The 14386-nt window shown below is 40.8% G+C and overlaps 1 protein-coding gene and 1 long non-coding RNA gene across 3 annotated transcripts in view; one reads left to right on the forward strand and one right to left on the reverse strand.

Annotated features, from left to right (window-relative positions):
• The window catches only part of LOC134349627 (uncharacterized), a 93127-nt gene that overhangs the window by 36013 nt on the left and 42728 nt on the right, over positions 1 to 14386 (forward strand). The gene's annotated exons all lie outside the window — the stretch shown is intronic.
• Positions 1 to 14386, reverse strand: part of usp12a (ubiquitin specific peptidase 12a) — a 71244-nt gene that overhangs the window by 10363 nt on the left and 46495 nt on the right. The window contains exon 8 of the mRNA XM_063054232.1: positions 1978 to 2056. Within this exon, the coding sequence (XP_062910302.1) occupies positions 1978 to 2056 (79 nt within the window). The remainder of the gene's footprint in view (positions 1 to 1977; positions 2057 to 14386) is intronic.

A 14386-nucleotide genomic window follows, 5' to 3' on the forward strand; every position in this document is an offset into this window, starting at 1 on the left:
CTTCCAAATCTACTAGCAGGACAAGTAAACCAATGCCAGAATTATTTGCCAGGCCAAAATCAGCAGAGGTCTCAATAACACTTTAAGCTACAATGGAAAGACCATATCATTCACAAGCCAGCACCATTCTCCCTATTCAGAAGATGCTCTCAAAGAATCTTTGGCAAAACTACTAGATCCCCACTAATCCATGCAAATTCATAGCCCACAACCATTAATAACAGAACAGCAAACTTTCAAAACAAGACTAAAAATATTATGCAATACAAGAACTATTACTGTCCATAGGATCTCCATTTCAATATCAGAAATATGATATTTGCATATTAATTACTCCTTACAAATTAAAAGCATATTAATGTATTGCGATAAAAATCACTACAGTAACACTCTTCTACTAGTTCCTATTTGGCCTTGCTATTCTGTGTTATTAAATTGTTGCTCCCACATGACAGCGTGCAGCTCAAGTGTGCATTCTGCAGTGACGTTTCTCCAAAAGGTTAAAAAAAATACTTAAAAACAGACTTTTAAAAGATATCAAAACACAGATGTTTAAATTTTAAAACAATGAAGCATACCCCTATATAAATGTCATGCTAGATATCTCGTGTACTTTTCTTCAGAATAAACAAAATATTATTACCTATGCATGTAAGGGATGACTTCCAATTGCACTACGTGAATTACTACCAGAAATGCGAAATAATAACAAGATGTTTACTGCTTCATCTTTAACTTTCAGGTTTAGAACTATACTTTGAATATTTGCCAGACCACTTTGAAACAAAACTTTTTCGAAAGCTGCAGGGCCACGTGGATTGGAGCTGTACAGAGGGAACCATTCTGCACACCATAACTGCGCCAACTCTGAAAGAGCTAAAAGCTGGACCCTTGGCATTTCTCAAATGAAACTGGGGCTGGGAGTTGCCGGTGGGGTGGGGGGAGCGGGGAGAGGTGGCCAGACCAGAAGAGGGAAGGGGGAGGGGGAGGAGGCCAAGTCAGCAGTGGGAAGGGGGGAGCAGGGAGGGACTAAACCAGCAGAGGGAAGCTAAGGGAGGGGAGTGGTGGCCAGCAGAGGCAAGTGAAATGAGGGGAGGGGAAGTGGCCAGGAGAGGAAAAGTCAGGGGTGGAGGGGGAGGGGGAGGTTGGCTGGCCAGAAGAGGTAATGGGTGGGGGTTGGCTGGCCAGGAGAGGAAATGGGGTGTTGCTGGGTGTTGTGGGGAAACAGGTGGGGGGGGAGGCAGAAGAAATGCTCATCTGTACACCACTGTTGTAACGTGTGATTATTTGAGTTATTGTCACCTTTATCTTTATGGATCTGTTGATCAACTGGTGGATAGTCTGTACTTGTATTTACAAATTCTGGTAGCATAATACACCACTATGATATTTCAGAATTTCCTCTGCTATTCATAACCGAGCCCCTGAACAGTTCTTAAGCAGTTCCCAAGAATTTTTATGCTCTAGTTTAGACGTTTGCCTCAACATGCTATGACAGGTATGTATTCTGTTGCTCTCATAAGAATAACAATCGTTGAATATAAATTACTTCAACATAAAATAGGGATAGCTTTTATGACCCCAAAGTTCTGTTTCTTAAACTATTAAGAAGTCTCTTTTTATTCTGCATGCATCGTTTAAATCATTTTTGACAGGGCACATGCATTCTGCATGTTAGACTATTTTTTTCTTTACCTCATTTTCCCCTCGCTCAGGTTTCTTTGGAAAAAAATATAGAAATTGATACTTTATAATTTAACGAAAGTACTGTTTCTGATCCTGAATGTAATAGTTAATTAGCATTAAGTGTCTGCAAATTCTGATACAAAACAGTTTTAATCCAAATTTCAACTACATAGCAAAAGTAATGTTTGGAATAACATTAATATTTGTGAAACTCATTGTTCAGAACTGGATTAGTAATAGTTTCAGAAAACAAACTTCAATCATATTCAGTAATAACTGCAATAAACATACCTCTACAATATCATCATCGAACAGCAACCAGAAATCATGGCTCTTCACTATTGCAATGTAGTGTCCTCTGTTAGGACCACTGATCAAAAGAAATAATTGACATTATTAGTGGGGGAAAATGCACTTCAAAATTCTCATAACTTCACATAAATTAGCTAACAATTATTAAAATTTGCAGCAAAACCACATCAAGTGATAAAGAAATTGCCTTTAAATGTTAATCGGTCCAATTTATCTCCAATTCCATTCCCATTTTGAAAATCTGGCAGGTTAACTCATGAACTACGGTCAAAACACAGTTAACAGAGGCATTCAAAGATGAAAATGTTCTCTACAGATGCAAACAAAGTTTTAAGAATAATTTAATTCACTCAACACAAGAGCAACATCCCTCTGAGAGCACTGTGGAGCCATGGGACATCACCAACACAGCTCTGTTAAAAGTGTGCCCAAGAAACTAATTACACTTCTAACCAGATGTTTCTAGTCGGTTCGGCATAGCTGCAAGATTCTGGAAACTTTTTTTGAAATGACTGAATCACAGTCAAAAGAAATCCAGTAGAGCTAATTGCCACATCAACGTAAAAGAGCTGTATTCCAGAGGCAAAGTAAGCATGTCTGTTCTTCACATCAAGGCAGCACCAATAAAAGTGAAATTAAGGGGAATATTTTCCACAGGTCATAACCACTGCAAAGAAAGATGCACTTGTAGAATTTCTTCATTGCAGCATCCTAAGCACAACCATCTTCAGATGCTTCATCGGTTGTCTGCACTCTAAGAGCAGGTTAGATGTTGGAATATTAATTGATGATTACAAACTGTTCAATTCCATTCACAGTTCTTCAGTTTAATGTTAGTGCTTGCTTGTATGTAGAGAGATTTATCACGATGGCACGGCTGAAAACTGTGATAGTTAATATTTTCTACCACACTGCCTTCTTCAATGCCAGAGTCAAACTACCTACTCATGACATTCAATGGTATTACCATTGTTGACTCCATTATCAATATCACCACTGACCAGAAATTCAACTGGATCAATCACATGAGTATTACTATACAGATTTAGTTTTCTGCAGCAAAAACAACTCAGATTATAATTTCACCATCTACAAAGCACAAGGCGGAAGCATGATTGAATACTTTCCACTGCATGCATGAATGCAGCTATATCCGCATTCAAGGAGATAAACACCATCCCAGACTACCTGTGAATTCAGTATGGTATTTACAAAATTTAACACACCATTACTGACAACTTTCCTCAAAATCAACCCTTCCATGTAGTAAATGTCAACAGCAGGCATATATTATTTGTAATTCCCCAAGTCATGCACATCCTGATTTTGAATATATCCTATAGTACCATTCCTTCATCTTCACTAAATCAAAATCCTGGAACAATTACTACAAGGGTTCAGTAATAAGGCTCAGCACCACCTTTGAGGGCAATTAGGGAGGAGCATAAAATTTTGGTTTTACTAGTATCCTCCACAACCCCTGAGGAATAAAAACAATTAATGGTGGTAAACAGAGATTGGATTAAAGGATAGAGATCATTAACAAAAACAGTGTTAAAGTTAAGATAAATTACTGAAGCCATTTAAACCAAAATTCAAAAGCAAATTTAAGCATTCAACATCAACTAATCACCCTCATGTATTCTTTAGGTGCCAGTTTTTCCTGTGCTTTGGCTTTCCTCCTGACTGACACAATGCATTCTCGTGTGATTGCGAATTGGTCAATGACTTATAATGGAGAAGGGTACAGAGGCCTTGAAAACCGACCATGAAGCAGCAAGCACCTTTTGCCTTTGCTGACTAACAAACAGTCAAGGGCACTGGTAGGACCATGAATACTAATACCCTGAAAGAATGAAGTAAATACATTCTCTACAAAGACAATGCCTAAATAGCAATATACTGGAGAGCAAGAATGCCACAACACTTATGGCCAACCTATGTGATTCAGAAACTACAGATTGATTTTATTGATTCAAGAAATGCAGATATCTCTAAGGTAAGATTTTCTCCAGGGGTTGTGCTAACGTGGTGCTAGCTGGGGCTATAGCAGAAATTGCAATAGCCCCACCATAGCACCACCAAGAAATTAACTGCAGCTGCTTTGCTTTCTCTGTATAGTTTTGAATAGAGCTTGTTTCTCCAGTTGATCTAGTGAAACAGCGCCCCCAATTACCATAGCACCCACGCAGCAATAAAGTTATAAACTCTGTCAGATCCACCCTACACTGCTGCTTATTCGTTCGTTGTCAATGTCTTGTCGTTGCTGTCCTCAGATCAGTTAAGCTGATCTAAGATCACTTAAGGTGGTGATGTCTCTCACTCTCATTCACACGAGAGATTGATAGTATACATCCAGGCGCAGATCCATGGTCTCGCGAGACTAACGGATGCCACACTCGCACACAAGCCAGCGTCGACCTCACACGTGCATTATTTTGGCCGGCGTGGAAAACGGATCGATTTTTAGTCAGAAAACGACTTCATCCAGAGGAATCAGTGGTGTCTCAGCCTGAGCATGTCTTAATTGAAAGTGACATACAGAAAGAAGTAAGTGGGGATGAGAACGACAGCAGTTCACCGGAGTGTGAAGGCGAAGTAGAGGAACAAGAAATGGAGTGGGATTCGGAAGAGAACGTGGATGAAGCTGCTCTTAGTGCGAGTGGGAATACTGTTAGCAATGTTAGCCAGCAGCCTGAGGAGGGACACTGCTGGCCAGCATTGAAAAAGTACCCTTTGCAGCAGTTTGGCAATCAGCAAAGGAGTTTTATTCGTGGCTGGTTTGACCTGTACTCCTTGCTGGAATATTCAATCACAAAAGATGCTACATTCTGCTTCGCATGCAGGCATTTCCTGTGTGGAGGACATGGGTTCCATTCTGAGTCTACTTTCACTGTCACCAGTTATCGCAACTGGCGGAAAGCTTTCAAATCCCTTACTCACTCTTCCTTCAGTTAGTCCTGACGAAGGGTCTCGGCCTGAAACATCGACTGTACCTCTTCCTAGAGATGCTACCTGGCCTGCTGCGTTCACCAGCAACTTTTATGTGTGTTGCTTGAATTTCCAGCATCTGCAGAATTCCTGTTGTTTATGTAAGTGCAGCTCATAAGTTTGCGACGGAGGCATGGGCCGAATTCAGATTGAGAAAACAAAATGGTTCAAGATTGGGAAATATGCTTGATAAAGGACATGCAAAGATAGTCCAAGAAAATTGTGAGTACATGAGAGCAGTGGTTGAGTCTCTTCGCTATACTGCGTGCCAAGGCACTGCCCAGCGAGGACACCGGGAGGTTGATGGATCTGGCAATAGGGGAAACTTTGTTGAGTTGCTCAGTGTAATTGGGAAGTTTGATAAGACTGTAGCTAAAAAAAAAAGGGGACAATCCTGGAAATGCAAAAAACACCCACCACGATATCCAAAATGAAATTATGGGTATTATAGCAGATATGGTCAGACGTCAAATAAGTGCAGAAATCAAGGAGGCTGGATATTTTGCCATCATGGTGGATGAAAGTAAAGACTTGAGTAAAAAGGAGCAAATATCAGTGGTGGTGCCGTATTTGAATAATGAAACAGTGCTTGAAGAATTCTTGCACTTCACTCCAGCCGAAGGGTTGGACGTAGAGTCGCTTCTTAAGAGCATTGAACAGACATTCGCCCAGTGTGTTATTGATAAGAACACCTGTATAGGTCAGTATCGGTCCTCATGCGAACGGAGTTTCTCTTGCCTCAGACACGTCAAAAACTACTTAAGGAATAGCAGCGGTGATGCTCGGAACAGCAACTTGGCTCTGTTGGCCATAAACAGCCTGAGGACCAAGGCACTTGACTTCCAGAAAATCATTGATTCTTTCGCCACCAATCACAACAACAAACGGATTGTGCTTCTCTGAAAACATTAATGGCCAGTGCAGTTGATTTTTTAAAAATTTGGGCCAAGACTAATGCTGATTATTGTTATTATTATTTTGTGGTGGATACCCCATAGTCCTTATGTTTCCTGCAAATCCTAAAATATTACATTTACTGCTATTAAGCCTACTGGTTTTGCTTAGACTTCCAAGCGGTGATTCTGTTGATTTTTGTTTTAAATTCAGTAGCCGAATTAATTGAGGTATTGCATGGTCAGAGTACGATTTGTCCAACTCCTGGTAAAGCCTTGCATCTGTTGTTTGCCTTATTTGACTTTAATAGCGGTGTATCTTTTGGCATTGCTGTCTATGTAACGCGAACAGCAGTGGGTTCGTTTTGTGTTTTTCAGTTGAAAAGCACGCATTTGACACTGATTGCGGGATTGGTGCGTGATTCACATTGTCCACTGTTGCTCGGATGCTCTGTTTGTTCTTTTTGTTTATGCTCCATGTAGCCCAGGTTGTCTTGAATGCCGTTGACACTGTAACAGTTCACTTCTATATTAGATCTATCAATTGCTGTTGCTTGTGAATCAACAGAGGCATTTATAGTAGGCACATAGTGCTTGAAACTGACTTTTTAACGCCTCGCGTCTGGCCTTGTGAATACATATTACCATACAGTGCATCCCTCAGCACCATCACTAAATCATTTTGCCCCTCCGTAGCACCAGCAAGAAAAAATCTCTGGTGCTGCCACTGATTTTCTACCCGCCCTCCCCCCCGCCCCCACAATCCCTAATTACAGCTGACTCTATTAAGTCAATTCAGAGGACAGAAAAGAGTCAACCACATTACTTTATCATATTCTGAGACCTGAGCTATATATATATTTTTTCCCATAACTATGCTTTTGGCTCGCTAATGTGTATGTTTTGCACTTTGGCCCCAGAGGAACGCTGTTTCATTCTGTTGTACTCGTGTATGGTTGAATGACAATTAAATCTGAATTTGATTTTATTTGAAACAACTTGCCTAGATTAGTTGGGAGTTGGTAGTAGAAGATTTGGCTTCCTGAACGCCATTCATGAACCCAATAGATTTTAAGCAGTTTCAGGGTCATCCTTTTGATTGCAGTTTTTTTCCCCTCCATTATTTGTAGTTTAATTCCCTGGATACAATGGCATTTGACCTTGAGTCTAGAGATCACGATCAGATCAATAGCCCTTACTTTTGACTATTAGCCAATAACTGAGGGACTACACTACCATGTTTTTGTGCAGCAAAGCTAGTACAGCTCTGCATGTTATTCCTGAGATTAGGTGCTCTGATTTCGTCCCACATCCCAAAGAGATGCATGGTTTGGTAGGTTAATTAGGCACTGTTAACTGCCCTTAGTGTGTAGGAGTCAAATATAATCTGGAGGTGGTGGGGTGGAACTGGGAATGTGAGAGGACCAGACAAATAAAATTCACGTAGGATTGGAATAAATTGGTGTTGGGTAGTGAGTCATATTCAACAAAGCAAACCAGTTTTCTGGAAAGTTTGCTGATGACCAGTTTTTAAAGTATGCAAAATTGTTATATCCACTTTCCAGCTGTCCAAATGAAGTCCTCATCCAAGTTCTCCACAGTAGAGTTCCTTGTATCTCATCCCCTCAGCTACGTTTTTCACAGCACTTATTGCCAGTGATTCACTGTATGGTTTTCCTACCTCTAACCCAACTTCATGTGCAGAAAATAACAATATTTGAGCTGGAACTTATGAGCTACATATTAAATCACAGTATGACTTCGTCTTCATTACTTAATAACCAGACTGTACTCACTAGATGCCTGAAAACAGAAAAAGCGTTATGCTGAGAGTAAGCACGGCGGTGTGAAGGGGTGAATGGAATGAGAGACATCTCCTATACCATTACTGTTTACAAATTAATTTTATTTATTTATTGAGATACAGCATGGAATAGGCCCTTCCGACCCCCCCAGATTTTACGCAGTGGTAATCATTTACCAAAATTATCTAGACTCTGGACAGGTCCCAGCGGATTGGAAGACAGCAAATGTCACACCACTTTTTTAAAAAAGGATGCAGGCAAACGACAGGCAACTATAGGCCAGTTAGCTTAACATCTGTAGTCGGGAAAATGCTTGAAGCTGTCATTAGGGAAGAAATAGTGAAACATTTAGAAAGGAGTGGTTCCATTAGACAGACGCAGCATGGATTCAGAAAGGGCAGGTCCTGTTTGACAAACTTACTGGAGTTCTTTGAGGACATAATGAGTGCAGTGGATAGAGGGGAACAGGTGGATGGCATATACTTGGATTTCCCGAAGGCGTTCGATAAGGTGCTGCACAAGAGACTTATAAATAAGATATGGATACATGGAGTTGGAGGAAGTGGATTGGTTAACCAATAGAAGGCAGAGTGTTGGTATAAATGGGTGTTTCTCAGGTTGGCAGTTAGCGGTGAGTGGGGTGCCGCAGGGGTCGGTGCTGGGCCCGCAGCTGCTTACTATTTACATTGATGATTTGGAAGAGGGAACAGAGTGTAGCGAAGCAAAATTTGCTGAAGACACTAAACTGAGTGGAAAAGCAAATTGTACAGAGGATGTGGAGAGTCTGCAGAGGGATATAGATAGGTTAAGTGAGTGGGCCAAGGTCTGGCAGATGGAATACAATGCTGGTAAATGCGAGATCATCCACTTTGGAAAGAATAACAGAAGAGCAGATTATTGTTTAAATGGTGAAAGATTGCAGCATGCTGTTGTGCAGCTGGACTTGGGACAGCTTGTGCATGAATCGCATAAAGTTGGCCTGCAGGTACAACAGGTTATTAAGAAGGCAAACGGAATGTTGGCCTTCATTGCTAGAGGGACTGAATTCAAGAGCAGGGAGGTCATGTTGCAACTATACAGGGTACTGGTGGGGCCGCACCTGGGGTACTGTATGCAGTTCTGGTCTCCATACTTGAGGAAGGATATACTGACTTTGGAGGCAGTGCAGAGGAGGTTCACCAGGTTAATTCTAGGGATGAAGGAGTTAACCTACGAGGAGAGATTGAGTGGCCTGGGACTATACTCTCTGGAATTCAGAAGAATGAGAGGGGATCTTATAGAAACATACAAAATTTTGAAAGGGGTAGATAAGATAGTAGGAAAGTTGTTTCCATTGATAAGTGAGATTAGAACTAGGGGGCATTGCCTCAAGATTCAGGGGAGAAGATTTAGGACGGAGATGAGGAGAAACTATTTTTCCCAGAGAGTGGTGAATCTGTGGAATTCTCTGTCCAGGGAAGCAGATGAGGCTTCTTCACTAAATATATTTAAGATCCAGTTAGATAGATTTTTACATAGTAGGGAAATTAAAGGTTATGGGGAAAAGGCAGGTAGTTGGAGCTGAGTTTATGGACAGATCAGCCATGATCTTACTGAATGGCGGGGCAGGTTCGATGGACCGGACGGCCTACTCCTGCTCCTATTTCTTATGTTCTTATGTTTACTCTAGCCTAATCATGGGATAATTTACAATGACCAATTAACCTACTAACTGGTAGTTAAACTAACTACTATGTACTAACCATTACGTCTTTGGACTGTGGGAGGAAACCAGAGCATCAGGAGGAAACCCATGTGATCAAGGGGCAAACATACAAACTCCTTACAGGCAGCAGCAGGAATTGAACCCAGGTCACCGGTACTGTAAAACGTTATGTTAACCACTACACTACTGTGCTGCCAGAAGAAGCCAAGTGATGAAGACAAAGCAGAATTAAAGGAATAGGTACAAGTATATCATTGTCTTCAACAACCTGTCTCTTGACTAGCACAGTTACATTCCAGTTATGACAGGTATACACCAAGTTTTTTTGAATGTGATAAAGCCTATTCTAAGCCACAGAAGTGTACCTCACTAGTCAGCAAATATGAAAAACATTCATTAACAACAGATCTGGATGAACTACCTATTAAAGTTGAATAGCTGAGTGTGTGTAAGGTCTCTAGTAGTGGCAACAGTGCAACATGTGGAGGGCCTCACAAATGTTAAAAGGTATAATGGCTAAAAAAGATGGCTGTTAGATCAGTGGGAGCAGTACACCAGAAGCATTGAGTAAGATTATTTGTGAAGACTTCATATCCTTCCTTGGCCTCTGATGCAGTCATAACTGTTCCAATTTTGACCCACATACTCTCACTTAAAAGCAGGTCAAGCCGTTTTAGCCCCATTAATTAGATGTCACTGGCCCAAGTTTTATCAACTTGTCCCATAAGTGGACGAAACTTGAAAGCAGGCACTTTGTGGAAACTGGGAATATCAGTGGAACAGCAGTAATGTGAAAGTGTTTGTCCCTGACCCATAGAGATTATCAGCAGGTGATTGGTGGCAAGGTGATTCACCGGAGTGCTAAGAGCTGTATTGCAATGAGTAGCACATTGGACTTGAGGAAGTATTTACTAAGAAGTTATCATATTTTGCATCCAGGTTTACAGCACACCTTACATCTACTTCCACAGATGTCTCCTTCACTTCTTTTTCAACATTTGACTGAAGGTTCTTGGGTCCCCAATAGAAAAGCTACTTCCTAACTTGTCAACCAAGGCCTCAAGTGCCACACTGAAATCCAGGCTGGCATAACTCTCACCAGTTTTTCACCATTCTTTTAGTAATCTGTAAAGACCTTGGAATACTTTCCACCATCTACTCCATTCAAGTGCCCATGCTCTTTAAGAGTTGTACACTGGATTTGATCAGCACAAGCCATCATAAACTGCACAACAATAAGTCCCTTTGGGATGATGTACTAAAACAATTAATGGTACAATTTGTCATAGCTGGAAGTGGAGATCATGATAATCAGCAGGTAAGATGAATTCTGTGTACAGTCTGCCCTGGTCACGAGTGCAGGTTAGAACCACGCACTATGATTCTACTATGCTTTCCAGCATTTATCAAATAGGAAACCTTTGCAACTGAGTATGTGTCTTGCCTGTGAGATTCTGCTGTGATGAGCAGATTATAGCTCACCTAGATCACTGTGGTATTTTTAATTATTTAGAGATACTGCACTGTAACAGACCCTTCTGACCCAGTGAGCCTGCGCCATCTAATTACACCCATGTGAATATTTAACCTACTAACCCGCATATCTTTGGAATGTGGGAGGAAACCACAGCTCCCAAGGAAACCCACAGTAACGGGGAGAACATATACACTCCTCACAGACAACAGCCAAGAATGAACCCAGGTCTCTAGTGCTGTAAAGCGTTACACTAAAGTTACACTACCATGCCGTAATTGGTGACAATCAATAGATAGTAGTCTATTGTCCTTATTTATATATCAGATGCAAATTGAAAATGAGTGAAATGTGAATGTTCTTTGCATTTAACAAAGTATTCACTCCCCTATCTCAGCATTATAAAACAAAGTTGGTGCATGTACAATCACATAAAAGCAGAGACTGTCGGAGTAGTTGTAACATGTTAGTCATAGGAACTTTTGAATCTTGGTTCAGAGCAGATTCACTACTACTTATGGTACATTAGTTTCTTGATCATCACTCCCTTGCATTTCCCCTCCCAATTTCAATGTATTCCTTCTCCCCAACCTTTCTACTACCACTGCCGTCTCCTATCCTCTCAATCCAGCTGCATTATGTCTTCTCTCTCCCATCCTCGTCACAGAGTATTACTTTATTCTTGCTTCACTTAGGTGGGGCATAAAAGAGGTGAAGTGGGAGATTGCTGCTGGAGATAAAATGCTGCAGACAAAGTGGAAGATACAGCAGAATTTTGCAAATAAAGAGTAAATGTTTTTTCTTTGTATTCTTAAATACAAATGGCATGGCAACAATGGTCTGCATTTGTGCCTCTAATCTCAAAAGTTTTTCTAAGAGCCTTATTGTCAGGTTAAAGGAAATATTAACTTAAATATCTAGAATATGGTTTAAGGAGTGGCTGGACGGTCAATAGAGAGTTAGAGTCGTGAGCAATTTTAACAGCTTAAAACACTGGCACCAATGATTCAGAGATTAAGATCAAGCATGATCATGAGGCCAAAAGTGGAGCAGCATTGAATTTGTATATAGCAATGTCTAAGCAATAGAATAGAACAGAAAGGCCATGGTGACATTCTGCTTCACATTCCAATGGCCATGTGAAAACTAAATTACGACTTGGATGAAGTTGTAAAAGTCATTATGAGAAATATCAGTAACTACCAATAGAGAGTTTCTTGGGAGAAACCAGAGGTAATGAGAAGGTTCCATCATTAGGGACCCTCACAACCCAGGCCACTGCTGCCATCAGAAAAGTGGTACAAGAATCTCAGGACTCTCAACACCAGGTTCAGGAACAGTTATCGCCTCTCAATCATCTGCTCTTGAACCAAAGGGGGATAACTTCACTTGCCCTATCATTGAAATGTTCCCACAACCTATGGACTCACTTTCAAGGACTCTTCATCTCATGTTCTTTAAATTTAATATTTACTTATTTTTGTATTTGCACAGTTTGTTGTCTTCCTTACACTGGTTGAACTCCCACGTCGGTGCGTTCTTTCATTGATTCTACTATGATTATTATTCCATTATGGATTTATTGATTATGCCTGCAAGAAAATGAATCTTAGTGTTGTCTATGGTGACAAATATGTACTATAATAAATTTACTTAGAATTTTGAAGATTATAGGTTTGTAAAAGTTACATAGGAAGAGGAAAAGCTATTGAGGGATCTGAAAACAAATGTGTTGTTTAACTGGAAAACAATGGGATTAATGCAAAACCAAGATTCAATTCATGTTAGGCTTCTGGCAGCAGAGCCTTAGATGATCTCAACTTTAACAACGATCATATGCAGTTCATCATAATAGAAGAGAAAGACATAAATAAGTGCTATATCAGCAATTTAGAACAGCGGTAAATTAGAACATTATAGAAATTAGAAAACCTTAGTATTGGCCTACATACATGACTAATACCCATCTCAGGATTAAACAAACAAGACTGTGAATAGTCTGATGCTTTTCCAGCAGCTATTAGAAGGGATGGAGTCAGCAGCTTGGGAGCAATGGCTTCAAGTCTTTTCAAAACTCAGCTGGAAGCAATATTTATTCATCCTTGATAGAATACTAAAATAGCAATCTCTAAACAACAAAAGGATTGAGAAAGATTGTGATGGATTGTTGGTTGGTTTTAGACCGTAAGACATTGGAGCAGAATTAGGCCAATCAGCCCATCAAGTCTGTTCCACCATTCCATCATGGCTGGTCCTGGATCCCACTCAACCCATAGACCAGCCTTCTCGCCATATTCTTTGATTTGGAGAAGAGGGATGCTTATGTGAGAATGCTGTTCTTTTTTCTACAGTTCAGCATTAAACACCATAATTCCCTCCAGGCTCGACAAGAAGCTCAGAGACCTCGGCCTTCACCCTGTGTAGCTGGATCCTGGACTTCCTGTCAGATGGCCGGCAGGTGGTAAGAGTGGGCTCCTTCACCTCTGCCCCTCTGACCCTCAACACAGTTGCCCTTCAAGTCCCCTCCTTTATTCTTTATATACCCATGACTGTGTCACCACCCACAGCTCCAATCTAATTAAATTTGCAAATAGCACTACACTGATTGGCCTAATCACAAATAATGAGGCAGCCTACAGAGAAGAAGTCATCAACCTGACACAGTGGTGTCAAGAACACAACCTCTCCCTCAATGTCGCAAGAACAAAGGAGCTGGTTGTGGACTACAGGAGGAATGGAGACAGGCTCACCCCTATTGACATCAAAGGATCTGGGGTTGAGAGGGTGAATAGCTTTAAGCTCCTTGGCATAAGCATCACCGAGGATCTCACATGGTCTGTACATACCAGCTGTGCGGTGAAAAAGGCACAACAGCATCTCTTTCACCTCAGACGGTTGAAGAAATTTGGTATGGGCCCCCAAATCCTAAGAACTTTCTATAGGGGCACAATTGAGAGCATCCTGACTGGCTGCATCACTGTCTGGTATGGGAACTATACTTCCCTCAATCACAGGACTCTGCAAAGAGTGGTGCGGACAGCCCAGCTCATCTGTAGATGTGAACTTCCCACTATTCGGGACATTTACAAAGACAAGTGCAAAAAAGGGCCTGAAGGATCATTGAGGACCAGTCACTGCAAACCACAAGATGTTCCAGCTACTTCCATCTGGGAAATGATACTGCAGCATTAAAGCCAGGAACAACAGGATCTGGGACAGCTTCTTCCACCAGGCCATCAGACTGATTAATTCATGCTGACACAACTGTATTTCCATGTTATACTGTTATACATAATATTTATTATAAATTACTATAATTGCACATTGAGACAGAAACGTAATATAAAGATTTTTACTCATATATATGAAGGACTTAAGTAATAAAGTCAATTCAATTCAATTAGTTCCCTGACCAATCAGGAAACTATCAACTTCTGCTTTAACTATACCCATGGACTTGACTCCACCACAGTCTGTGGCAGAGCATTCTATAGATTCACTACTCTCTGTCTAAAAAAGA

Source organism: Mobula hypostoma, chromosome 7 (genome assembly GCF_963921235.1).
Source record: "Mobula hypostoma chromosome 7, sMobHyp1.1, whole genome shotgun sequence".
Taxonomy (NCBI): domain Eukaryota; kingdom Metazoa; phylum Chordata; class Chondrichthyes; order Myliobatiformes; family Myliobatidae; genus Mobula; species Mobula hypostoma.